Source organism: Histoplasma capsulatum (genome assembly GCF_000150115.1).
Source record: "Histoplasma capsulatum G186AR genomic scaffold supercont2.11, whole genome shotgun sequence".
Classification (NCBI taxonomy): Eukaryota; Fungi; Ascomycota; class Eurotiomycetes; order Onygenales; family Ajellomycetaceae; genus Histoplasma; species Histoplasma capsulatum.
Genome location: NW_025544811.1, coordinates 718,541 through 745,751, shown reverse-complemented (window position 1 = coordinate 745,751; position 27,211 = coordinate 718,541). Strand labels below are relative to the sequence as shown.

The window sequence follows — 27,211 nt, the reverse complement described above, 5'->3', positions numbered from 1 at the left end:
GCTTCAATGAAACGAAATAGATGTGACAATGCCGACAATCAAACTCCAAGTAAACAACGACCACTGAGTGAGCTTGATATGAATGCAAATATTGTGTTTAAAACGGCATCTCAGTTTGGTCGTATTCAAAATCGCTTTGAGGAAGAGATAACTTTTCTATCAATGACAGCTGCAGGTGACTAGTTATATAGATAATGATAAAACTTCTGTTAATTTCTGTCAACTTTTGACAACTTCTGAGTGAATCAGATTCTATACCAACAGTGAAAGCCTTCATCGTTAGGGCTAGATGTGTTATTCACTTATATCACCCACTATAACTTCAACTTTGTCTCTTTTTTTCCCCTGTACTTCTCTAACCTTCACAACATTATTGCAGAGATCATATACCCCATCAATCGTTATAAAATCATCAAACCAGAGTAGTCAGTTATATTATTTCTGATGATAAATGAGAAATGATATGAACACTAACCTGTTAATATAGAGCAGATCCCTTAAAACTATCCAAAATGTCTCAAAACGATACCATCGAGACCGAATTCCTCGCCATGAAGGCCCACTTCCAGCAACTTTACGCAGAAACCCATGCCGACATCTGTGCTGGTTGTTTCCGTCTTGGGGAGTATGGTCCTGTTCGTAAATGCGTGGTCTCGGCAGGTCGTCTAAGCTGCGACACCTGCCATTTTCGCGGACTCAAATGTTTTGCTGTATGTATACAACGTATTTCATAATTTGAATGATATATGCTAACAACGAAGCAATAGATTCCTCCAGAAGGATATAGCCTTGTTGATTTCTATCTTCGTCGAGTTGCAGAGGTCATGTGCCGCAAGGAGACAGATGGAGTTGATTACTTCAGAGTCATGAAGGAATTTAAGGATATGTTGGAGGCACTGGACAGAAGTATCGCATTTCAGAAGACCATTAAGATGAAGCCTTTTGTTGCTGGTGGACCAGAGACAATTGTCAGACGTGATACGGGTATTCGCCTGTTTGGCGCGCAACGTTTTTTTGAGCAGATGCTGCTCCCTGGTTTTCCACTTCGTGCAGCTCGAGTCCCTGATAGCGAAGCGGATATAGTTGTGATCGACGACTAAGATGTTCAAAGGATGGATAATAGTCATTGTCCACCATTGTGATATGAGTTGTTTCTCTTTCTTTCTTTCCTTCTTTTGTTTTAATTGAGATTCAACTAATAAAGGAAACGGTCTTTGGTCTTTTCATACCTTTAAATTGGCCCTCACCATGTGTAGAAACTCGTAAAAATTGCTAAATCTTCTGTAGATTTTAGCGAATTTTTATAAAGTTCTGCTGCTATCTGCAATATCTCATAAATGTCTGTGGATTCCTTCACTGTTCTGCAAAGTCTTGGATTTCTGCAAAGTTCTGTCAACTTGATATATTTCGAACCAACGAGCATATGAGTACAGAATCGATTCAATGGAGCAAAGTTATCTCAGAAACTCAGCCACTCCACTTCGAGCTAACCCGATCCGAACTACTGCCAAGTCCTGCTAACATCTGAGCCAATCAACTGTCAAGGAGCTTACACTAAACTTAAATGGGACATCCTCAGCAAACTCTTCGCGAAGCGTCTGACCAAAAACAGTTCCAGTTTGAACACGGGAATGATTTGCTCCAACCATAACGTTTGAGATAGAATCACTGTACAACCTCACTTATAGATCATTTCTCTACCACCTTGGAGGGTTAATTTTCCAATTTCCTATCAATTGAACTAATTTTTATGCAAAAATACATATATTGTGAGTATGAAGTATCGCGTTGAAAACTGCTACTGATTTTGAACATGAGAATGATTTGCTAATTTTTCAACCATGATCATGTCTAGTCATTCAATGCCTTGATCTTGCCATCAAAACACATATCTGATCATCAGGCTCTAGCCAAAGCACTGAGTGTATTTTCTGATGACTTCTTGTAACGGGCGTGCCACCGATTAAACAGATGTTACTGCTGTTGCAGATTAAACCGTTCGTACCGCCTGCGCAGTTTGTATGCTGTTCCAATGGTGCTACCTACGGACTTGACACTATCCTGATAACAGTTTACAAATTGATTAAGGAAAGAAAGAGAAAGAAGATCAGGAGAAGGGGTTGTATGAGGGGGTTCTTATAGGGGAAGGATCGGGATGGAAGAATATTGGGGGTTGTGTTGCAGTGGAGCGCGGAGCGGAAGAATGTTAAGGTTTATGTGGAGGAATTGTTAGGGACTTCGCGAGCGCGGAGCAGAATCGTGAGGAGAGAGGTGTTTCATAGGTGCGCGAGAGCACGTGGGAGGGCGAACGGGCGATAGGTTGGTTGCGTAAGTTAACTACCAACGGGTGCTAACCCGTCACACTTCTGTCAACTTCACATAACTCTTGACCACCTCAGCACATCAACTTCTGACAACATCTGGGATCTTTCAACAACTTCTGAACCAATCACATAACATCTTCTCAGCTGGGTCAGACAACTCTGTCAAATATGGCCAAGAGGAATTGAAGAAAATGCAAAAGTCAGCAACAACAGTGGCTTCAAAAGCTATCATTAAAGCAAATACTTTCCATGAAAATTGAAGGCATGCCATAAGTTGTTATGAGCTATGCTGAATCTGAAAGTATTGACAAGAAGGGTGGTGGGCAGCAGCTCCACCGGCTTCCTTTGGCACATTCGATTTTATTCTCTGCATGACTGCCTGATAGCCACATGTAAAATAAATTCTGTATGTGTCAAGCTTTTGGTACCAATCTGCTTTTCCAAACCAACGACTTGGATGAATGGGATGAAGAAGTGGCTATTTGGGCCAGGTTGGTGGTAGTGTGGTAGCACTTGCGATCTCTCTCAGAGCTATGGTTGGCCAATTTCCGACACATGTTATGAGTAGCGCATTCTAACATGGCAATATTTCTAGCCCCCGTTTAATCACCAGCACTGCACCTCCTTTTGACAATACCATCAACCAATCGTCGAGACGCCGGCGCCTTCGAAGCCAAATATACAACAGCATCAGGGGTCTGCAGTACTAAGAATTCAAGGCCGTAAGCCATTCTCATTTCGTGACCAGGGCCCCTTTGACTGACCATTTGTTGATAGGAGAGCGGCCTCAAGGTGGAAAGGCACGACCACGAGGATGTCCCCGCCGGCGTGCACGCCTAAAAGAGATTACCCTGCAGCAATTTAATACTACTTATCCTTCCCTTCCAGTAAACATGGCCGGCCATCAAAACCAAGGTGCGCCTTTCACCTTTCACTAACAGCAACGTTGACTGACCGTTTGATAGGGAGGCGACCTCAAGGTGTTAGGAAACGACCGCAAGAACCTATCCGGAGGAGCTCACGGCTCCGTCGCTGCCAAGAGCAGACCTCGAAGAAAAAAGAAGCCAAACAAAGCTACCCGTATTCCTCTCCCGATTAGCCATAATCCCAAAGAAGAGGCATGCTACTTCTCTCACATTGTACTATGCCCTGAAGTTAACGAAAAGCTAAGGTCCCGCGAAGCCCGCTTACCTCTCCGCAACATAAACATCAAAACCGGAAACGGTCGCGTGAAGTTAGAGATCCACTCCCAGCCGAACATATTCCCAAACGACGAACGTCCCGTGCTGCTGTTGACGAAAAATATATACCCAAGATTCATTTATTGGTGACTTATATAATTTATTGGTTTTGCAAACACAATATTTCGGGAGCGGACATGAATAACTAAGGGGAGACTCTTGCAAAGCGGGGACCGTAGCACGCAGCCAAGTCAGAAATAAGCAGCAAAATGGCCTCAAGATCAGATGATGTCCTTTATTCAACAGTGCCAGAAATTTTACTGATGCTAGTTTAATGTGCCTGGTGATCAATCAATAACTGCACCATAAGACAAATCATTGATTGAAATTCGAGATTCAAGAAGATTATATATCAACCAGTGTCCTGCAACCCATGTTACAACCAGTGACGGAACCTCTTTCACTTTGTGTATACACTTATTAGTTTCAACAATTCAGCGGCATGCATTGCCAACGACCCTCTATTCCATGAGTTTTCAGAATCGCCATATAACCGGAATTCCAGACTTCACGCATTCCTGTTCGGTATTGAAGTTCTAGTTTCACTTCACAATTTTTACATGTGTTGTCCAACAAGGCAGCTCTGTCTTTCCAATATTCAGCATATGATTGAATGGATACCAGCTTTAACCTTGATGAAGTTGCGGTGATATAGTCTATCAGCAATTGAGGCAAGATGTCTTCATTCACTTCATCATTCGCCTCTTTCACGTAAAGACATTCCAATGTGGGAGGCAGACGATGGATTAGGGGTGATGGGTGCGATACTAGGGATTCCGCCGGCACTTTGAGTCTGGTCAGGGTTGGCAGTGTGGCAAAGTTAAAGGTGGTTAGATGCACCTCACCACGAAGGCGGTTAAGGCAAAATGACTTAAGGCTGCTCAATTGAGATAGCAAATGTGCGACACTTTCATCTGCTGATAGGCTGGTCTCCCATCCCGCCGCTTTCATCAATTCGTCCAATTCGTCCAATTCGTCCAATTTCTGTCTAGTGTCCTCTTTTCTCAGATCACCGATCTCGAGTGTTTTGATATGTCCAGCCAGGGCCGAATCTTTATTGATCATTGCCGACAATTTTAACACATGGAAATATGCCTTCTCGCAGACGTCCAAGTTGACGGTCTCATAAAGACATAGCTCGATCGAGTGGAAGGATTTGCAGGTACAGGCTAGATGTGCAATGTTTTTCTTGTTCAGGTGGCCCGTAATCTGCTGTTTCAGTACAATGGGTAGTTCAGTGATATTGGCCTTCATGTTCCGATATCGTGAATATTTCTTTTCTCGCGTGGACACTTGTTGGACGGAAATTTCAGCAGGTTTACTTCCATTTATCTGAAGTTGATGGAGTGCTTCCTGTTCACAGTAGCAGGCTGCATCCACAGTTGTCATTTGCTGCTATACATTGAGAAGAAATTAGCTAGAGGTATGACACATAAGCTGGAGAAATCTTACCCTGTGTGGAAAACTGACCTGGCTCTGGGTTATCAACAGAGGCTGAGATCTCTTCCTCAACTCTGTTAATGCCACAGCAGCGATCATTGTCCTCTCTCCATCACCTGGAGGATTCAAAAGAGATTGGACATCCATTCTCAACAACTCACCACTGGTCCTGGCAAAGAATAGCGTGTCTGTGGGATGACCGGCAGACAGAACTGGCAGACAGAACTGGTTTGCCAGAGCAGGGTCAAAAATGGTTCGTGAAGAGCACTGGCTCTTGTTAAATCCTGATTTCTCTTTACTCTTTATCACCGAAGAAATATTTTGATCAACTGGATAGGTAACCACACCGCAGCTATTGCAATTGTCCAGAAGGCAACACCAAGCAAGATAAAAGAAAGGGTAAAAACTAGAAACAGCTTAAAAGTCTTTTGGAATGGGGGCTGAGAAGATGGTTGGGGATTGGCATTTGTTTTGGATTCTGTGATCCCATGCCGGCTAGTGTTGTGTATACACAGAATAAGGGAAAGAGTGGGTGCAAGGCCTCTCTTTATGGAGTTTAGCAAGAGACACAACAAGGTCCAGAGTGCAAATCAGCCTTACCTTGACTGCATTGCTTCCCGCCCGGGGAACTCAGATTGGGGCCCTGGAATTTGTTGGCACAGAGACCATGAACAAATGGTTCGGAACTTCGCCTCACCCAACCCAGCTGGAGCCAATATTTGCATGGCCCTCCATACCCAAATACAGGAGGGCTGAGGGCATTGACTTATGGTACCATTCATGCGCCAGTAGCATTTCCACCGAGCAATGACCTAATCGCTCTGGATGGAGATTTGGGATCACTTTGGATGAGTTGAGATTTTATTGATAAAACTTGAAAACATTATTAAACATGGCAATATATGCGAGATCACGGATCACGGATCTTCCTTCAGTTGCGCGAGACAGGAACCAGATGCAACCAGCAAATGGGATGGGTGATGCATCTCATTTGCCCACCCGTCGATTCCTCATATATAGTTTTTCCAGGTCAGCAATGAGGCGCTTGTGCCAAAACTGCGCACGGATCCTAGCAGGGGCACACTTGAACGTGGTGCTAAAAAAAGTTCGTCGTGAAAAATCATCATTAAGAATGTGTATGCTAGCTGTAGGTGAATGAGTGAAGAATTAGGAGATTGGATGGTACTACAGCTACATGAGACTTTGTACTGAACATAGAATTAATCAACAACACTATCCTCCTGCAGTGACATTAGCCAACGCCAAGGGCAATTATGCTGCATATCTAGACTAGCTGCCTGCAATGGCAAAACCACACACTCTCAGAAGTTTTAGTTTCCAGCAACATCACCACTCTTTATCAGGACAATTGCGAGTCATTCTCCTCCCCGCTACAACTGCCATGGCTCTCAATGTGTTGAAATTCCTTTTCACATTCACTTCGGTAGGCCTGATAGCACTCGTGTATCTCGGCTTTAGTTGTGACATTGACATCATTGGAGGTTAAGAGTTCCTGGAGCACGGCTTCTGTTTCATCCATGGTGCATTCTTTGTTTATTATGGCATCCTCAATCTTGATTTTAGCATCTTCAAGCATTTTATAGGCGGCTCGAACTCTGGTGATGTCACCGTCGCATATTGCGGAGCACAATTGGTCTAGTGCATTCTCAAGGCACCCTTCAAACCACTTCAAGTGTTTCATCTCATCTATTGAGTTGTTCATGACTGTGATAAAACGTCCGGCTATGCCAGCCGGGGCAAGGATACAGATACAGCAGGTGACAGCTGCCATCATTTTAGATTTTGGGAACAGTTCATAGTGTAGCAGGATGTCAATTTCAATATCACCCTGTAGGGACGTATCTTGTGAGGAATTCTTGCTTTGAGGTATATCAAAATACAGACATTATGGATTGCTTCTATCCTTTTATGCTTACAGCCAAAACTGTGCATGCATGTAACAGGGCGCGCATAACAAGGCAAACAAGCCCAGGCTTGCCTAAATGACAACATCCATCCTCACACAGCTATGCAAGCCATTTTCGACGTGCCAAAATCATGCAAGCATGTAACAAGGCGCAAGAGTAGTCGTATGCCCCTATAGGAGTGGATGGCCGGCCTGCCTTTGCACAGGCTAGTGGTGATCATCAAAACAAGTGAGAGATAAACATTTGACCAGTACTTGCTACACAGCCCATCTTCCATCAGGAACCTGTACAAGCCACCAGTTGCAACTGGAGTCAATCCCCCGATTCCAGTGGTGTATAGTTTCCCGGGTCATAAGATGCTGGTGCCAGAACTGCACATGCATGTAACAGGGCGCATGTGCAGAACAAGGCAACAAATTCAGGTAGGTCTAAATGGAAATATCTATCCTCATGCAGCTACAGGAGCAACTTCCTCAGATGCAAGTGGGTGGCCAGCCTGCTTTTGCACAAGACAAGAGGCTAGTGATGGTTGTCAAAACAAGCGAGTAACAAAAATTTGGCTTTTTGGTGCAGGGGATGACATATGCACCCGTACAAGCCATCATTTGCAATGGGAGCCCTTAATTCCAGCTGTGTATAGTTTAGAATTTGGCATGGCTGGGTTTTCATCAGCGTCCGGGATTTCTAATTTTCCAGGATGCACTATTTCTTATTGGCACAAGCAAGGATAATTAGTTTTTTAGATAACCAATCATTTTTCTTTGATTTAACAACATTATCAACCAGGAATACAACAGAAAATCACACAGAGCTCTGCATCAGAGAGAAGTAAATACAGATTGCCAATGTATTTCAAACCCATTCTGAGACTCCCGCTTCAAACTCTGCAAAGGAAGGGAGCTGAATGAAAGGAGAAAATGTGAAGCAAGTATCTTTTTCAGTCAGCTCCCACAACTGTTTTAGCTTCATTTTCATCTCTTCCAGTCTTGAATCCTTTTCCATAACTTCCCACTGAAGCCGAGTAATTTCAGCACGGAGAAAGCAATCTTGTTTTGTATGAATATGGTGGTGGATATGGTTTTTGAGATCTCTCTCTCTGGCAAATCCATTTCCTGAGCTTCGATCACAGTCTGAATAAGGACACATCCACTTCTTCCCTTTTTGATGAATCTCTTCTACATGACGGCGCACGTGATATTTCCGGGTAAACGATTGGTTGCAACCGGGGATCATGCACCTATATGGGTGGTCATGTTTATCCATATGTTTGCTGTTCATGTACTTAACACATAGTTCAAGAAATGGGAATTGTATTCAAAAAAGGGGCTGCATACCTCCAGTCACTGCGTCTCTTGAAGTATGGGATATGATTGCGGCAATCTGGGTGATCACAGTATATCTGGCCGGCATTTTTGGGCGGCTCCCTTGTTCGCCTTGCAGCCAGTTGCAGTTCAGAATCATCAACCATGACTGATGGCACCTCCTGAGCTATTTTGATTTCTTTGGGCATCTGTTGTTCTGGAATTTTCACTTCTTCAAGGACTTGGATCAAATCTTGTTCAATCCCGTTTTGTCTTTGCTCTTTGTAGCTGAGGAAATATTTTGACCAACTGGGCAGCTAACCACACGGCGACTTTTGCGACCATCCAGAGGGTAACCCAGAAGGTAGCGCCAAGCAAGATAAAAGGAAGGGTAAAAACTAGAAACCAGCTAAAAAGTCTTTTGGAATGGGGGCCAAGGAAATGGTTGAGATTGAGATTCTGTGATCCCATGCCGGCCAGCGTTGTTTCCGATGTGTGTAGAGAATAAGAGGATGAGAGAAGTGTGGGTGCAAGGCCTCTCTTTATGGAGTCTAGCGAGACAACAAGGTCCAGAGTGCAAGCCAGCCTTACCTTGCTTCCTGCCCGGGGAACTCGGATTGAGCCCCTGGAATTTGTTAGCACGGATCAAATGGTTCGGATCTTCGCTTCGCCCAACCCAACTGGAGATCAATATGTAAAAGATGCTTAGTGGGTGTACATTTTAGTGAGAGAGTGAGGACCGAGCATGGTTTATTTTTCAGACCCACTTTTTTCACGTCCAACTTTTAATAAACCGCGTTCAACTGTAACCCGGATGCTGCTTATCTGCTCTTCCTCGGCCGTTCTACTAGAGAGGTCAGATAGCTACTGTATCTCCTTGTCTGAGTGAGGCACAATTAGCGTCATTTTCCTCGGCGCCTTTTTAGCCAATCACAAGTGTTCCTGTTCAGGATTCATGCGCAGTATTGGCACAAACGCCTCATTAAGATGTTCTATGTAATCTAAACTGTCAGAAAAATTGTTGATCTGAGAGCCCCTGAAAATACTCAGCAAGTTAAATTAAGTTTCTACAACACTAATGAAAGCATACTGGGTAATACCCATGCCCACATACGCATCCGATGTTGAGGAAATTTTTAGCAGCTCACCCATTGATTCCTTGTATATAGTTTTTCCGCGTCAGCAATGAGGCGCTTGTGTCAAAACTTTGCATGGATTCTAGCAGAGACACTTGAACATGGTGCTAAAAATGATTGTGAAAAACCATCATTAAGAGTGTGTATGCTCACTGTAGATGAATGAGTGAAGAATTAGAAGATTGAATGGTGCTACAGCTATCTGAGAACAACATTATCCTTCTGCAGTGGTAAAACACATTAACCAACACCAAACATCACAGCCACATCAGCAATACCTGAATCCAAGGAATTAACACCATTCCAAATCTCATCAGGTACTTTGAAATAGGGATGATTTGTAAGGAACAATGTTACAGTTAGATTGTCATTCATGGAGAAGCTCAAAACAGTGCTCCGTTGCCAGAGATCTCCTGGCAAGTTCTGACGCTCGTGGAACACCTGCCGTTGAAGTAGAAGTGATGCACGACTTACGCGACCTCGACCGGTATATAACAGAGGTGTTGACAGCAGCCCTCTCAATCGTGTGGAGAGGAATTGGATGGTATCATCCAATCTCTTCACAGACAATTGCTGCCCTGCGTGTTGTCGAAGAATTTTTACCAGACAAAGCGCGTATGGTAATGCCAGAGGTCCATCAAATCTATTCTCAGAGAATGTGCGAAGGATACACTGTAGATGAAAAATATGAGCCTTCAGATACTCCAGCCGCTCTTGAAGTACAGGCTCTGAAATGAAAACAATGAAAGCCAAGGGTGCATTTTCATCGCCGCGACAAATCTATTTAAAATTAGCATGGCAATGTCAATTCCATTTGTATTTCATACATCACCACGGATATCAGAATAGTCTGAGTAACAATCAGCATCGCTAATCAAGTACGGACCATCGCTGGAGGAATGGGACTGGAGATCACGAGCCTCATCATTGACAGCGGTGGGATTAGTTTCAATATCCTTTTCTGTTAGCCGCACTCTCCTAAGTAGATGAAGAATAGCAGACTCACCATAGTAAGAAATTCTGATGAAGTGTGGATCCACTTTGCAAATCCATAGAATGTTGGCAAGGGGAAGTTGGATCCTTATATGGCAATGAATGTGAGCTGGAGACACCGGTTTTGATTGGAGCCACCTGGCTGGGGTCAATGAATTTGTAGAGTGTTTCACTCTGGGCACCATTGCAGTGAAAGCTCTTTTTTAAGCAGTTGCAGCAGGTAGGTGCTGCTTCATCACATCTGACATGCTTTGCAGATTGAACAACCAGTGAAATTTCTAGAATGCCACCTTTGCTGACGGGTTGAACAAGCTGTTGGCTGTCTTGCGCCCGTGGAATTTGGAGGTAATTGAGCTCCTGGAATTTGTTAGCATAGAGATCATGGACAGGTGGCCTGGAACTCGCCATCTCTGCAAAATCTGCTGGGCTGGCTTGTGTAATATTCTAAGAGTATATCAATGGAGGCAAGAACTGCTTCTTATTGCCTTTGGAATGTTAAGAGCAGATATTCTGTTTGGGAAAATACTCTTCGCCTCACGCAACCGGAGCTGATATTTGCATGGCCCTCGATTATCTATCTTTTCTCATTTTGGAGGGTTATGTAAACCTCCCCCCCTCCCAGCCGCTCTTGATGAACAGGAAGCACAAAGGGTGATGTTGCTATAATTAGCTGTGTTTTTCTGTCAGCAGATGAACTTAACCCATTGCAATATACAGATCTGTAAATTCTCTACATCTTGAAATGTTATATGTCATCTGACTTGAAAGTTGATAGGGTCAAATTTAAACTATCGGAGAAATTGTTGATCCGAGAGCCCCTGAAATGTAAGTCTAAATTCCCCACAGCACAATTGCGCTCCCATCTTACAAATCTCGAATCTCCCCCATGGCTTCGCCTGTCGCGTCGGGCTCATTCTGAGTAATGGAAGCATATTCCACAATACTTATGCCCACATACACATCCGTTGACCGCTGAGCCAGTTCCTTCGCAGGTAGCAGCACTTGATGGCTCAATTAACCCAGGTCTTCCATTTTTGTTGCATCTTTCTCCAGTTTCCCCTTCAGTTCAGTGTAAGGCAACATATAGAGCGCTTCTGGATCCCCATCACTATCGATAGCTTGGCTAAGACGGATCGCCGGGACTGAGCTTTTTTGGAGATTTGTTTGAGCATCATGATGGCTATTCGCTTGGTTCGGTTCGTGTGATGGGTCAACAGATCTTTTTTCCCTACGCAGTCTCCTTTCATGCAAGCACTCCGGACACGATGCATGGCCACATTGTCGACATTCCCCCCCACTGCTAACATCCTCCTCACATCTGCAGCAGTAGAGTCTCAGACGTTGGCGAACTGTTTTTTGAACATATCCTTCCTTGATTTGGCTTTTTCCCTGTATTTTGTTCAATAGATCATATGCTGTGATTTGGTTGTCATCTTGATCCTGAGATCTGTTGGTTCTTTTGTTGGGTTCTGCATTTTTTCGCATCGCATCAGTGCTTGCTCTTTTCCGTACTTGCTGGCCCGAGGTCAAATCTTTATCCATCTCTGAAAAGGCATTAGCTACACAATGAAAAGAACATCCTAAGAAGACCAAATACCTCTCAAACCCAGAATTACTTTGCTTGCTGCTGAACCGTTTGTGTACTCAATTGTACCTTCACCAGACCATGAAGTGAAGAATATCATATAAGGTCTGGAGATATTTGTGCTCGAGCCTTTAGCTTTAATATCCTTATTCTGAAGCTATAAGACTAGAGTAAGAAGCATCCAGCCGCATGACAAACTTCCCAGCAAAAAAGACAAGGCGGGAGCAGAAATGAAACCTGGAAGTTCAAGCAATCAGAATCAGGAAAAATCAGATGCGTTGTCTGGGAAGCCATGTAATGGCATAGTGTTCCCCAGAGCAGAAATATTTCAAGCCATATAGACATCAATAGCAATAATCAACATCACCTGGAGCCATATCCGCACACATTGGAGAGAGAGCTGTGGTTTCATTGAATTTACTTCGATTCAGAGGGGCCAGTCGTGGACGAGCCCACCTGCAGCAAACCCTGCTGTTACAATAACAAGATCAAACCAAGCTTTACCGCGGGGGACAGAAAACCATATCCTAGGAATAATCGACGCAGAAGGGCGTTCGTAAGTGGTCCAGCCTGAATTTTGCTCTGCCAAATTATCTAGGCATCACGATTAGCAAGGTAATTAAGGGACTGGAAACGTACCTCTAGGGCTAGCGGGAATGCTGTATATTCCCAAAGGATAGTAAAATGCTGGCGCTGAAACAAGCATTTAACATTTATCATCACCATCTTAGTAGAAGAGGCTGCTCACCCCCGTGCGTTAAGCCCGATAGACCAATGCCAATTACGACAACATTGACACAAATAAAGAGAACGAATATTGATATCTCAAGCAAATAGTGAGGCTTGGGGTCCTGGCGCGGGCGGAGGCAGTGAATGGTAAGTAAGATGAGATGCACCATGCTTAGCACGATGAGCGCTGCCGACAGAAGCGCATATGAGATGTTAGCATTTTGCAAGAAAAGGCAGCCAAGTTGGTCCACCTTGAAATGATCGATCCGTCGCGGAGCGATGCGGTGTGGTATATAGCTTTCGAGCAGCCATTCTCTGCTCGAATGGCTTTTTCGACGGTGGAGGGGGTATGCCATCATTTCAGCAATGTTAGGGACTTGTCCAGGGCCTGTCAAAACACTATTGTTGTTAATCTGTTGCCGTTTGAGAATGGCACGGACGGGCTGGACGTAACACTCTCCCAGGATGATCGACATGAGCTGCGCCCTCGACAGAGTCTCTGGTTGCAGCCACCATCCCGCAATAGCCTAGGATTGGCAAATTGACTTGGCAGATGAAATATGGCCGCGTGCAACAAATAATTCAACTTGGGATAGGGCCACACTAACCCGATTCTCTGAAATCACGTAAACTTACGTGATTTCAGAGAATCGGGTTAGTGTGGCCCTATCCATTTCTGCTCCCACATTCTTTTCACTTCACCATCACGACCTGTGAAAAATGGCCCTCCAAATTAGCCAGAGGCTGAGACGAATTGCAGATGAAATTGATATTTTTGTCACTATACATGGAAATCATCCTATTGAAAAACTTTTAGATGATGGGAAGGTAAAACATCTGGTCTTTGAGTGAAATTTAATACCCAAGCTAACAGAACAGTTTGCTGATTCTCTCCTCGAATTATCAGAAAATCTGCCAGAAAAGTGGAAGAAGATCCTCAGAGCCAGGGAGTGTAGAAATCCTCTGAGGACTTCTCTCAAGGGAGGAGGAAAACCTAAAGGTTGTGCTGAACTCAGTGAGAGTGTCAGAGGGATTATATGGAAATGGTTTGATCACCCGGAGCAGTTTATAACAATTGATGAGGACCGCATGGCACTTGCTGCTGTTGCCCCCTTTGATTCTATTGTCCACCTTATGCTCAAAATAGACGACGAAATTATTGTCAATGAGGTGCGCTGGCGGGTGGGCTCCATGTTCATGGCAGATCTTGCTGCCAGGTTCAATGCGAATGCACCTGAGATCGCGGAGATACTTATTCAATCCAAACTTCTCTCACCTGAGTATCGTGCGGCCTTGAGCTCACATTTGCCGGCTTGGGTATCAGCAGGCTCCAAATACAACATGATTGTTCAAGAGTTGAAGGGGGAAGGCAGTATACTTTACCTTCCGTATCTTGGTCGGACAATGTTGGTACCATCCATTCTGCATCACAAAGCTTTCATTGACCGGCTGCACTCTAGGTATGAGACCCATTTCCGGCCCACGGGTATTGATGCGACTGCTACAATCCATCTGCTTCAAGAGCGTGTGTCCAGTGCGGCTTCAGTCGAGTGGAAAGGCAGGACTGCCCATGATATTATCAGCTCTGTTTTCAAACATTTGTGGTCAAAAATTCCATCAACAGTGATTATACAACAGAACAATGAGCAATCCGGAGCAAAGCGAAAGAAATGCCAGCCTAAACAACCAAGGGTTCGAAAGCGAAAGAATGGTGGGGCGCAGAATCCAATGAATCAAGGCTCAAGTCTTACAGGCAACAATTCAGATGCTTCTGGGGAGGCTTGTCCAGCTGCAGAGGGTAAAGTGGATACCTCCCAGACCTCAGTGCCAACCACACTGACAGCCAATAGGAAACACAAGGACTACTTGCTTATTTAGCACATCCAGTCAACCAATCATCGACACTCGCGTGACACTACCGACAGCATTTGAAAACTTAGTGCCCCAGGCACGAGACACTACTGTCACAGATTATACAGATGGTATTCCATCACAGTCTCAGCAGCTGGCTAGGTTAAACATACTAGCAGATACTGCAAGTTCCACACTTGACTCTGAAGGTTAGTATTAAAGATATCATATACAGATATAATTTGCTGAAGTGTAAATAGCACATACGCGAAACTCAGCTTTGGAATCAACTGAAAGGGCCTGCCAAAATCGGTGGTGTGATCCGCATACTGCTCAGTACCTTACAAACAATGACGGGGCAACTTTGCAGGATTCCTCACCACCAGCTGCAATGGCAGATAATGGGACATACTCCAGTTTTTATGAGCATGACCCTGTGCTTTTTACTGCTGATTGGAATTGTGATTCCGCCTTTAGTGCAATTGATCCTGTATTTAGTTATATCTGATTTAGAATTGAATGGACTGTATATGAGCCATTGCTCTATGCATATAAAATATTCTAATCTCCATGGCGCCTCTTTCACGTAGGTGGGAATAGCCTCATGAAAACACCGACACCCCCCCCTCCTTGTGGATATTGTATTGTCAAATCGGCGGAGAGAATCAATATCTGGTTGGGTTGAAGACGGATCGGGGTAGGTTCGATGTGACGAAATTGGCCCCTTGTCATTGTATGGGAACCTTCCACAATGCGAAAGAGGCCATTACCCTCATGGAGTTCTTCAATAGTCGCTGAGCAGAATATGTGAACTGTACCACGAAGCCCGGCGGGATAACGTGGCAGCTGGGTTTTGTTTTCTCGCCAGAATACAACCTCCACCTTCGATTTCTTTGCTTCGTCAAAAGAACAGCCGAGGACATCTTGGAAGAAGGGTTCGAACTCGATGTTTGAAAACTTATTGAGGTCAGCTTGAGGCTACTGTCGCCGTGGCTACAGTGTAGACTTACATTGATCCCATGATGTAGCAATGCTTCACTGGCATCTCCCCCATTGACCCTTTGAGCGCCCACTTCATCTGCGATGCTCCCTCGCATTTCTTGAAACTTTGCCTTCCCAATGTAACTCTCTACTGCTGCAAAAAGCTCCTCTGGTGGCGGCTGTGCATTTTCCCGTTTGATGATGATATAGCCCTGGGGATTGGCCATGGGTGTCTTCTGTTCTGTCTTTGTTCGCTTTGAAGTTATGGTTCTGCCTTCACTTGTTTGACGTTTTGACATCTTACCCCCCACCTTAATATGGCAATGTGGATTATCGGATCAATATTTTCCCAGGTTTTTTTTTGGTACCATAGGAGAAAAAAATATTTCTTCTGCCGGGGCGTCTCCCTCTATATACAGGGTATAATTTCGATATGGGCTGCTCAAGAAATCTATCTGCGTCATCCAGGTTTCACAGCCTCTAAATAAGCCGACGTGGCTAGTTAACTGTTAATACATAATATGTTGGTGATTAACTAGTTAATCTAATTGCTGTTGTTCTTGTTGTATCTAGCTACTTTGAGCGTTCTGTTGGCCCTAGGCTGCCTATTACTGACTAGCGTACCGCACATATATGCCTCAGCTGCCTCCATGCTAATACAACCACTTAGACGTAAAAAGGACCTCGGGAGTTAGAATCACGTGATGGCATAGGTCAGACAGCTCACCTCCATTGAGCCATTAATTTTACACTAAAAAGATCTTATGATATAATAGTGTTCCGCGGCGCTTGGGTCGATCTGACTTTCTCCAGCTGGCCCCATCAGGGGAAACCTCTCTCCGTAGTTTGTTGAATCAAGGTACCAGAGTTTATAGTACTAAAATATTTCCCTGCTGATATAAGAAATCTCTTTCATCAGAAACCTCTCCTTTCATCAGGCGGGCATGTCGAAACGACCCTGTAATAACAATGGCTGGATTGGACGTATCTCTACGACAACAGGGTCAGACATCTAGAGTAGTGTCTGAGCAGGGTTGGAAATGGGCCCTTGACAGTGTGAAGGTGCTGTTGCCTTCTTATCAATTGTTCTTTTTTTTGCCTGTGGATTGAACTGTCCAAATATATTTCCTATCACATATTTTTAATTTTTACAACTAAGAATAAAACTACATAGCTGGAAAGATCCGAAGTTTAGATTATATATATGATAATCCAGTAACAGCAACTCGTACTGAATTACACATCAACCAGCAATTGGGTTTCAGAAAACATCATTTTGTCTTCCGCGTCTGATTTTTATCTCACAGACAGCCACAGCAAAGTATGAAATAATAATAGACCTCTGGGCAGGAATGATAGGCACTGGAATGAAATATGATCAGCGAAATAGGGTGAAACAAAGGGAACAGAAGCAAACAAGAAAACAATAAAGACAGGCATAGCACAACAGAAGTCCCAGGATCCGTTTCAACCAGCCACCCCTCCTCCTTACTCCGTGGAGAGACACTGGCGTGGGACACCGAAGTGGCCACTTCATCCATGGTAAAGGGAGATTTCTGTAAGAAGAGGGTACGTGCATAGCTGCGGCAGTCTCCTTGTAGCAGCGGCTGGAATATTCTTGCCCAACGGCATCCATGTTTTCTCGGCCTCGATTTCAACTTCGACTTGCGAGTTGGCGGCGGGGTGCGATGCTTCAGCTTGGTGGAGTACAGCACCTGCACAGTCGCCTTGGATCTGCCTGGGAAGTGCTTTGCGATCTCACCCCATGGCTCGCCTCCCTTCTTGAGTTCTTTCAGCAGCGCGTCATTCTCCAAGGTAAATGGTACATGTATACCGGTCGCGACAGACAGCCGCACTTGTCGACCAGGGTTCAACAGACTGTTTACATTTACTGGCAGAAGCCGGCGGGTCTCCTCATGACAGAATGTTATTGTGTAGCACACTTTGGACCCAGCCATGTAGCTTGAAAGAAAACTGGAGACAGGTCGTCGCCCGAGCCCCAGACGTCGCCATCTTCGATTGGGACAAAATGTTTATATTCAACTTCTATGGTATGGCTGAGCATCTGCAGAAACCAGTACTCACATAAGGCAACTGGTTTGAAGAAGGCAACAGCAGCCAACAAGGTCACACTTTTCGAGTGATCCTTTTTGGATTCCTTGTTCGAGCTTTGCAGCGGCAGGGCATTATCACATGAGCCATGGTTTGAAATGGGGTGAGAAGTTGAAACCAAATGCGGTCTATCTGGTGCGGATCACGTTGATCATGATTGGCAGACCTGCTCTTTCTGTCATAAACATAATTTCATTCGCCTGTGCAATCATGATGCTAAGACAGTGCTATTTAAGACCACAATGATTTAGAGATATAATTCAATCATTCAAATTTCAGCGCCTTGAACAAACCGGAAGTGCAGCGGATTATGCATCGGAATTTCTCTGGCACTCGAGCAAGATTTCACGTGAGATGTATCTCTTCTTTGCAGCAAGGAAGAGGGTTGGGAGAGCCAAGGGAGTAGATGAATATACACAGTCCAATGATGGTACATTAGCTTACCATTAGACATTTATCCAATGCAAAAATGAGACAAAAATAAGTTGAATCAATACAGTGACAGGTTGTAACTAAACTGTAAACCGTGCCTTCTTGGAGCGCTTCCTCAAAGGTGGTCTCCCACGCCGCTTACGAGATCCATGGTTCTCTACCTTCCCCAATTTAGCATGGAACTCATGGACCAACTCCTCACATCCAGGAATCAGATCATGTTCAGGTTGCCAAGAAGGGTCGTAGCCTTTCCATTTCACCAAGTACCACTGCATCCCTTGGTCATCATCCTCCAACATTGATTCGAGGATTTCATCAACCAACCACTCCTCTGTTGTCACTCCGCCATCTTCAATCAACACTGGCGATGGTGGGGTCTGGCCCTCAGAGTCGGACTCGTCGTCACTCCCAACACCGGGTTCCCAGCTGCACATATTTGGCGCGGTTAGGGAAATCGGGATCCTATCATCATCGCTCAGATCCTGAACGCTATCATCAATGGCAATGGATGTATCTAATATTCGTAAGAACCCACGCGAGAATAGAATGGAGTGGATGGCGGGGAACAAAGGAAATCGAGGGGGAAAGGGACATACCTTTGCTGTCTCCAGCACTCGGGGCTCGGGGCTTAGACACCACATCACCTCTTTTGTAATCCAGCCCTGGCATATCTTTGCTCGAGTTGATCTCCAGCACAACACTGTCATTGTCGCTGCAGGAGCCACTGCACTGTGGGTCAAAACTGGTGTTGCTCTCCTCATCATCTTCATAGTCACAGGTTCGTTTATTTGTAGTGATGGACATCGATGTATCCGATGGATCGGAATTGTCGACATAGAAGAGACTACACAGCGAATCCCAATCATTGCCGCCTACATCAATATGCAAATCTAGGTTCTGATTCTGGATGTCTGTTGCCTTCACAATTGAGCTGGTTACTTGACTTTCAAATATCTTAGGTGGCTCCTTGTTGACCGGCTTCTCATCCTTATCGGTTCGCTTTCCGATCGCAGGTTGCTGGGTATGGGAAACTGGCATCCGCTGAAATTTTGTGCCTGGTGCCGTGGCGTTTGGATTGAAATGAAGGAACGTCATGAGAGCGGCGATTTAGTCGGCCGACACAAAGCAGTGGTTTTGGAAGGGTTGTAGGAGGCTCGAGTTGTTTTGGAGGGAAGGAAAATCCAGCTTTCCAGACCTTCGGGGTGGGGAAGAAACACAGTGAAATACCTTTTCAACCTTTGGAGCTGATGTCTCACCGAGGCCCCGCAGCTGACTTGTCCTAGATAGAAACCGCCAGCGGTGCAGGAATGTTGGGATGGTTAAATTAAGAACCATTCATTCGCCGGACTTCGTATTCAAATGTAACACCTAGAGGGCCCTGGTGCATTGCCAGCGAAGCGGCTTCGATAGCCCTTCTTTGCCCCCCCCCCCCACCCAGCTAACACAGCCCAGCTGAAATGTCGGTTGGCACAATACAAATATCCCACCCACAACATCAATGGCTGAGCTGGTGGTGAGCTGAAAGACGTGCGCAGTATGAGCACCTGCAGGGATTGGAGGATGGACCAAGGACAGAGATTTTGAACCAGAGGGCAGGGCTACGCAGTAATGTAGATATCATCACGGAGCGGCCGAGAATTTACGCCAAATCAGGCTACTGCTCACAGCCTTGAACGAGCCCTCTATCCCGCATGCCAAAAGCTGACCAAACCCCGGTAAATTAAGGAGGAAATTGTGCGTCGCCCATTGTCTTGTGATACCAACCGCCATATTCTGCAGTGAGTGCAGGCGAATCGCAGCCTCTCTCGCTTCTTATTTCCTAGACCGTGGCATCAGCCGACAGCGTTCTCAACCTGCTTGTCATGTGTGTCACGCGACCCCCGGCGCTCCAACGCACTTCCCTGTCGCATAAGCAGGAATCTCCAATAGTAGAACAAATCCCTCGATTCATCTAGCTGAGACATGCAGCGTATGCAGTGTAAAGGTGGGTGACTCCAACATCGCAATTTCACACCATCCCGTCTCCTCAATTGATTCTAGCGCCAGGATATCAGGGCTAGATCCCAATCTCCGGTGGAGGCCTTCATTGTTGATTCAGCGTTTTATCACTGACCAGGAGGGAACCGTAGCGTGACCAAGAATTCACCCGCGCTGGGTGAGGTCCATGGCACCCATCGGCCACGCCGCGAGGGTTGGACATGCAGAGAAATTTCTTTCCTTCACCGTGACACGCCACCCTGCGACTGGAGAAGGAAAGAAACACCCGCCGGGCAACAGCGTGAGGCCGGACAGGGAATGCACGTCAAGGCAACAGAAAGAGCGCCTGACAGGATCTCCACAGCGGAAGTGACAAATGCGCCCTGCACTACACAGAGTACATGATCAGGTATTGAGGTTGAATGGTTGGTGACAGAGGGCCGTAGACAGGGGAATGTAAAGAGTGGAGCATGGGACCTGGGGAAGGAGGGCTGTGAAATTCTACAGAAGATTGAGTGTGGAGAGCATGAGGTGAAGGGGAGAACAAGGGAAGGTTCCAGGGAAGGTTCCAGGGCCGGGACGCACGTTGATGACCCAGGTGGGCTCGAGTGTGAGTGAGGGCGAGCGCGGGGCGTGCTTGGATAAGGGCACGGGAGGGTGAAAAGTTAAAAGTGCAATGGAGCTTTGTCGTTAGAACGGCAAGAGTGCCGGTTTATATAGGCGGGTGCGGTTTAGCTGCGGTCGGCGGCGCGGACCGCAAGCGCAGAAGAGGACAGCCGGTTTCCGCATCGGGAAAGGCCGTTTCCCGCCTGGGAGGCCCTCAAAGGTAGATAACATTATATATCTGTAGATATATTAAAAATTTAAAAAAAAAAAATAAAATAAATATCTGAAAATATTAATGAAAAAAAAACAAAAACCTTCTGCAAAAAAAAAATAAAAAATAAATAAAAAATACAAAAAAAATGAAAAATATAAATAAATAAAACAAAATTTATTTCATCAGTCTATAGTCATCAAAAAATTTACTTCTTAATTTTTAAATAATTTCCACAATCAATCTAGTATTTCTTACAATGAGAATCATTCACTTACAATAAATCATGATCTTAAGATCATCTGTGAAATAATTAGTGAGATATTGTTATATTTATTTTCATATAATATTATACACTCAAAAAGTGTGATTAAGATTGTCTCTGCAGTGACTTGAAAAGTATTAAGAGCAGAATATTGAAAGTAATACTAGCTCTCATTAATCTTCTGAATAAGATATATAAATACAGTCTTGAAGAAAATAAGATCTTCTGACTTCTGATAGTAATGAATTTCACAGATAGTCTCTAGTCTCATATCAATATCTAGTATTATCAAAAAATATTATTTTGATAATTTCATACTCTGTTTATTCATTTTTTTCATATAAAAGTAAAGATTGCACATCTTTCACACAGCATAACAAGTATTGAGATGCTGCTTGTAATGATGAGTTCAGATCACTTTTCACTTTATTACTCACTGTTTATATACTGTCTTACAGACAGCAGCAGTTGTTGACATAACCCTCTGATGAGAGATACTCTTATTATAGACTATTTTTTCACTTGAAAAAAAGAAAGATATTGAATATGAGGAATGAATATATAGATTTCAGAAGAGAGAGAACAGAGACTTATGATGCTGAATTTACTAGATAGAATCAAATAATTAATCAATATTTATTAATGAGAAAACATTGAAATATTTATATTGCTTTTAATAGTTAACATACTGATGCAGAATTATGATGAATTAGAGAGAAAAGAGAGAAAAAATCAAGAAAAAAAAACATCTATAGATATTAATCTGAGAGATTGCATTTGTAAATAATTTTTACAGCAACACAGAAATATTTCATCTGCATCAAATCATAATATAATCTGTATAGCAACTATATATATATAATATTAACAAGAATTCCACCACATTGGAGCTTCATATAATCTGTATAGCAACTGTATGCATATGATATCAACAAGCATCTCATCTGTATTGAGTTATAATATAACCTGCATGGCAACTACATGCATATGATATTAACAAGCAGTACAAAAATGCAAACAGTATTACTATAAAATATATAATTTCTTATAATATATAGCTGTAGATTTTTTTTTCTTCTTAAATTCTTTGATATATCTCTGTTCTTTTCATCATATTTCTGTATAGATATTATCTTGTAAAAGGTGTATATTTTTTTTCAAATAAATCTTCATCATTATAATCAGAATGTATTTTTCTTCTCTTTCTCTGCTGAAAACATGTCTGTTCTGTTCTTCAAGAAACATTTAATGACTCTGTATATCATTAAAACATGTAAATATTATCATCACTTTAAAGAGAAAGAGAAAGAAGTCTTCAAGCATAAAAAGATTGACTGTAAGATATATTATATTGTCTTGAAAAAACTCTATAATGAAGTAGATTGATAACAATCTTGAATAATACTTTTGTTGAATTTTGACTAATAGTATAAAAAAATTGATACTGATGACTCAATATATAAGAAGTTGAAAAAGAAAGTAGTGAAATTGCTGATGCAGCAGCACTGAAATCAGAAGTATTTATAAAAATGATTTGAGATTAAAATAAAGAGAAAAAGAGCTGAAAAAATGACAGCTGTGAAAAAGTGTTGTTAGAAGAAGATTGAAGATATATTTGTTTATGAGATAAAAAAACTCAAGTTGATAGATTGTATTTTGAATATATTCATTGATAATACTTTTTAATAACAGCTCTGTGATCTAATTGATTAGCAGACTTCTGAAAGAAATCAGAGAATCAGAGTCTTATTTAGATTTTATATACACTCAATAATTCAAAATATTAAGAAGACAGTATTACTTTCTGAATATGCTAATCTGCTTGCTGCAGAGATAGAATCTAAAACAGCAGATTAAAAAATACACAACTTTAAAATATAAATGAATCTGATAAAAAAAGAAAAGAGTTCTCTCTTATCTGAAAAGATAGCTGAGAAGAGTTTTGAGATAATTGTTTTTTCTGATGAGAAGAAGAAGAAGAAGAAGAAGAAGAAGAAGAAAGAATAAAATTGAATTGTAAAGATAAAAAGAAGTAGAAAAAGAAGAAGAAACAGAATGAAAAGAAAAAGAAGAAAGAGAAATAAGAAAAAAAATTTTTTTTTACAGAGTTTTTTAATACTTTTGTTAAATTAATTATATTATTACAATAATCAAAGATTTGAAATTTTATTCAATATTTCACTTTATGAAAATTTGTTATCATGAGAATATATCATTGTAGAGACATTACACTTATAATATATATATATATATATACTTATAATACTTGTACATTATTTGATGTCATATATATGACTTTATATATAATATCTGTAAATAATAAAAGATGATATATTTATATTATAGAATTATAATGAATAAACTTTTCAGTAGCTATAAAATTTAATAATTTTTTTTAATATTTTAGTAATTGTTATTTTATATTTTATTGCATTGTATTGTATTTGTTGTTGATTATAAATATATTTGACTAATATTCTAATCAATTAGAGTGAATTATTGAAAAAGAAGTAATAAAAATCTCAATAGATTTTCTAATGTTATTATTCTAATAATTTATTTTACTCATATTTTTTTATTATTTATATTCATCATAACAATTTTATTCATCACTGAATCAAGAAATCCATCATCTTCTTTAATGAAAGTTGAAGATTTTATAGAAATAAGAGTGAATCAAAAAATTTATATTGTTTATAAGTTTTTATAAAATAATCTCTTTTAAGTTTGATGAATACACACACTTTTTTTTCATTAAGATGACAAACAACACAATCTATGAAAAAGTCAGCACAGACAATAAAAAGATATATAGAAAAACTTTCAATAAATTACAGTCAAAATTACTGAAAAGCCATTTCTCTACTATAATCATTACAACTTTATATAGAAACATTCATTATAAAATGAATATGATTCAGAAGAAATCATATAATATCTGAAATTTGTTAATTGTCTACAGTTTAGAGAAGAACATTAGAATATTTGAAATAAATTGATAAATATATCATCTACTCTCACTAATCAATAATAATAATATTTAATAACACTCATATACTATTTTGCAGAAAAACATGTGAAAATGATAATGAACTGATTCTAATCTTTCAATTCCAACTCTTTTATCTGATAATTTTCAAAAATAACTTCTATATCTATATATATTTCTGAATCTTTTATTGTATACTGTTGAAAACTTAGAATTCTGAACTCTGCTGTGAATATTGAATTTATATATTCAAATTTCTTATTAATCTAATCTCTGCTTCTCTCTTAATACACATTACAATAATAATATACAACAACTTGAACTTATATTGAAAAAACAACAGAAGATATCACTGACAGTGAATGCATGAATAAGTATTAATAATCTCTTCTTTTTGAACACTGTTTGTTATTTCATTGATGAGAATTAAAACTATAAGAAGAAATTAATTGATTTTAAACTCTTAAAAAGCAGTTATACAGATGAGTATATGACAGAGATTCTGATAATAATTATTAAAAATAATTTCTGAGATATTTCATCAGCATTTCTTGCAATCACAACAGACAATGCAGCAAACAACTTAACTATAATACAGAGTCTGAAGTAAAAACTGATATTATACAGATGAAATAATAAATATAAATATATTTCATATATTATATATATTATACAGCTTGTTGTGCAAGCATTGATCAAAGTATTGAATATTAAATCTGAAAACACAGAACTGATCAGTTGTTTTGATAAGAATAATATTGAAATTAATATTTAAATTACATTCTTATCAACTCTTAGCAAGGTAATAATATCTGATAATACTTCAGTGTAAATTGATCAATTTTCTAACTATATTATTCTCTTTTTTAGATTTATTATATTATCAATATCATCAGTATCTCTTTCAAACAGCAGCAGTGATTCCACAATATTCAAATCATATACAGCTCAATTTCTTCACTTAATATAATATAAAATATTTAAATATAGTAAAGTTCTATCTATAAAATGACAGTTCAAGCACTTCAATTAAAAAATGCTGTGAATTATTGAGTTCAGAATTTCAAGTAAGAGAAGATTTATACTCTGAAACTTTCTGAATCAGAGTAGACACAGTTAAAATATATTGTTGAGCTGTTGTATATCTTTTACACAACAACAAAAACTGTGTCTATTACAGTTATATCAATAATATAAACTGTTTGATAAGTATATAATAGATTATTTACTTCTCTGAAAACTCAGATGATTTATATACAAGAAGAGCAATTCTGAAATATTACTATTTCTTCAGCAATTGAAAGAGCTTGAGACAAACTTGCAGAATATTATATCAGAATAAATCAGTCATTTACTGATTACTATATTATTACTACTGTATTTGATTCTTTATATCAAATCAATGTATATACTTCAGAGAATTGAACTGAGAAAGAATAACAAATCTATATTAATATAACTCAGATATACTACAATAATAATTATCAATAATATAAATAGAAGAATATATAAATTGAAGAGTCAATAAATTATAATTCTCTGATTAATATTTTTTTTATAATACTTAATACAATATTAGTATTGATCTGTTACTAATACTGTTTAAAAATTTACACTCATTAATTGCCTCTGAAAATCTGATTAAATGAAATACTTGCAACATTGAATTTGATCACTATCTATATAATGATTCTATTAATATAAAAGGAAAATCTATTCTGAATCTATAAAGAATAATCAGCAGTTAATATCTAACAGTGATAATAATAGTATATAATATTCTGTAACAGACATGTCATCAATTAAGTAGATATTATTAATGTTGCAAATTAAACTGTTTGTACCATCTGCACAATTTGTACAATTCATTTCAATAACACTATCAATAAACTTGACACTATTCTGATAACAGTTTACAAATTGATTAAAAAAGAAAAGAGAAAGAAGATCAGAAGAAGAGATTGTATAAAAGAGTTTTTATAGATAAAAGAATCAGAGTAGAAGAAATATCAGAGATCACACTCTGAAGAAGTGTGGGGTGGAAGAATTGTTAGAGCATTAAGATGTATATAATTATAAGATGAAATTGTAAGAAGATGTGAAAGAACTTTATAAGTATATATAAGTATATGAATGTGTGATAGAGAGTTGATTGTGTAAGTTAACTATCAATAAATACTAACTCATTATATTATCCCTCTCTACTGAGATGAGTAAGGATTTGTAGATGTTGAATGCAGTGATATTTTTTATAATAAATGCAGATTCTCAGATTGAATAATTGTATTCTATTTATTTGACAAAATATTCACAGTAATGATAGTTGATTTTGTTGCTGAGAATTGCTTCAATTTCTCATTTAAATTCATTGTCTTCTTCTACAATAGCAGATGATTGTCAGTTGAAAGTCTTTTATAAGAGAAACAGATTCTCAGCTGTAGATTGAAGCAGATTCATATGAAAAATATTGTGAATGTCAGACAGAGTATTCAGTCAATAGTTATAGATATTTAATACTTCTACTACTGTATATTTGATATGATAGTAGTTCAGTGTATATAAAAAGCAGTCTGTTCTTATATTTCTGAGATCTAGTCAAATCTTGTCTTCTACATTGTATCAGATTATAAGACTTCTTTTGATATTTGCTTGATTTTTATAGTTCTGTTAAGTACTAATTATTGAAGCTTCAGCTTATTTATAAGCTTTTTTAAATTTACTGACTATATTCTCTACTGCTTACACAGAACTGCAGATGTATATAATCTTTCAGAGAATTTCAGAGAAGTTCAGAATTTCTAAATTATAACTGTGTAGAAGAAAAAACAGACTTATATCTATTGTAGCAGAATCTCAGCTGTTTATAATAATCTCAGTATATAATAGTAGATTACTTCAGTTATCTTATATATAGTTGCAGAACTTTTAGAGAATGTTTTTAACTATCTATATCATTTTCTCAGTAGCTTCATCAGTCTCTGAATGATACACTATCAACAACTTTCACTTAATTTTTAATAGCTGATATATACAAATTCAAAGTGCACTTATGAACTGACTGTCTCTATCTGATACAATGAATGAAGATAGACTGTATATACAATAGAATG

The 27,211-nt window shown here is 40.4% G+C and overlaps 10 protein-coding genes across 10 annotated transcripts; 3 read left to right on the top strand and 7 right to left on the bottom strand.

The window, feature by feature from the left end:
* Positions 1 to 2,603: 2,603 nt before the first annotated feature.
* On the top strand, positions 2,604 to 3,655 carry HCBG_07257 (uncharacterized protein; the record flags this gene model as incomplete). Its single annotated transcript, XM_045434306.1, has 3 exons — positions 2,604 to 2,643; positions 3,102 to 3,211; positions 3,290 to 3,655. The coding sequence occupies 3 exons, from the start codon at positions 2,604 to 2,606 to the stop codon at positions 3,653 to 3,655; spliced, it is 516 nt and encodes a 171-aa protein (XP_045285097.1).
* A 336-nt stretch (positions 3,656 to 3,991) lies between these two features.
* Positions 3,992 to 5,152, bottom strand: HCBG_07256 (uncharacterized protein; the record flags this gene model as incomplete). Its single annotated transcript, XM_045434305.1, has 2 exons — positions 3,992 to 4,960; positions 5,036 to 5,152. 2 exons carry the CDS (start codon positions 5,150 to 5,152, stop codon positions 3,992 to 3,994), a joined length of 1,086 nt encoding a protein of 361 aa, XP_045285096.1.
* A 1,213-nt stretch (positions 5,153 to 6,365) lies between these two features.
* Positions 6,366 to 6,797, bottom strand: HCBG_07255 (uncharacterized protein; the record flags this gene model as incomplete). The annotated part of the gene is made up of 1 exon (XM_045434304.1): positions 6,366 to 6,797. One exon carries the CDS (start codon positions 6,795 to 6,797, stop codon positions 6,366 to 6,368), a length of 432 nt encoding a protein of 143 aa, XP_045285095.1.
* A 1,259-nt stretch (positions 6,798 to 8,056) lies between these two features.
* Positions 8,057 to 11,277, bottom strand: HCBG_07254 (uncharacterized protein; the record flags this gene model as incomplete). Its single annotated transcript, XM_045434303.1, has 11 exons — positions 8,057 to 8,108; positions 8,268 to 8,522; positions 8,826 to 8,859; positions 9,002 to 9,078; positions 9,169 to 9,226; positions 9,649 to 10,150; positions 10,198 to 10,220; positions 10,253 to 10,290; positions 10,377 to 10,720; positions 10,971 to 11,023; positions 11,232 to 11,277. 11 exons carry the CDS (start codon positions 11,275 to 11,277, stop codon positions 8,057 to 8,059), a joined length of 1,482 nt encoding a protein of 493 aa, XP_045285094.1.
* A 486-nt stretch (positions 11,278 to 11,763) lies between these two features.
* Positions 11,764 to 12,989, bottom strand: HCBG_07253 (uncharacterized protein; the record flags this gene model as incomplete). The annotated part of the gene is made up of 6 exons (XM_045434302.1): positions 11,764 to 11,832; positions 11,876 to 11,907; positions 11,961 to 12,105; positions 12,588 to 12,607; positions 12,697 to 12,864; positions 12,929 to 12,989. 6 exons carry the CDS (start codon positions 12,987 to 12,989, stop codon positions 11,764 to 11,766), a joined length of 495 nt encoding a protein of 164 aa, XP_045285093.1.
* Positions 12,990 to 13,397: 408 nt separating this feature from the next.
* Positions 13,398 to 14,555, top strand: HCBG_07252 (uncharacterized protein; the record flags this gene model as incomplete). The annotated part of the gene is made up of 2 exons (XM_045434301.1): positions 13,398 to 13,505; positions 13,557 to 14,555. The coding sequence occupies 2 exons, from the start codon at positions 13,398 to 13,400 to the stop codon at positions 14,553 to 14,555; spliced, it is 1,107 nt and encodes a 368-aa protein (XP_045285092.1).
* A 555-nt stretch (positions 14,556 to 15,110) lies between these two features.
* HCBG_07251 (uncharacterized protein) lies at positions 15,111 to 15,736 on the bottom strand (the record flags this gene model as incomplete). Its single annotated transcript, XM_045434300.1, has 2 exons — positions 15,111 to 15,485; positions 15,539 to 15,736. The coding sequence occupies 2 exons, from the start codon at positions 15,734 to 15,736 to the stop codon at positions 15,111 to 15,113; spliced, it is 573 nt and encodes a 190-aa protein (XP_045285091.1).
* Positions 15,737 to 16,770: 1,034 nt separating this feature from the next.
* Positions 16,771 to 17,467, bottom strand: HCBG_07250 (uncharacterized protein; the record flags this gene model as incomplete). Its single annotated transcript, XM_045434299.1, has 2 exons — positions 16,771 to 16,871; positions 17,002 to 17,467. The coding sequence occupies 2 exons, from the start codon at positions 17,465 to 17,467 to the stop codon at positions 16,771 to 16,773; spliced, it is 567 nt and encodes a 188-aa protein (XP_045285090.1).
* Positions 17,468 to 18,133: 666 nt separating this feature from the next.
* Positions 18,134 to 19,148, bottom strand: HCBG_07249 (uncharacterized protein; the record flags this gene model as incomplete). The annotated part of the gene is made up of 2 exons (XM_045434298.1): positions 18,134 to 18,567; positions 18,650 to 19,148. 2 exons carry the CDS (start codon positions 19,146 to 19,148, stop codon positions 18,134 to 18,136), a joined length of 933 nt encoding a protein of 310 aa, XP_045285089.1.
* A 403-nt stretch (positions 19,149 to 19,551) lies between these two features.
* On the top strand, positions 19,552 to 20,860 carry HCBG_07248 (uncharacterized protein; the record flags this gene model as incomplete). The annotated part of the gene is made up of 5 exons (XM_045434297.1): positions 19,552 to 19,566; positions 19,779 to 19,831; positions 20,183 to 20,427; positions 20,467 to 20,640; positions 20,766 to 20,860. 5 exons carry the CDS (start codon positions 19,552 to 19,554, stop codon positions 20,858 to 20,860), a joined length of 582 nt encoding a protein of 193 aa, XP_045285088.1.
* Between the last annotated feature and the right edge of the window lie 6,351 nt (positions 20,861 to 27,211).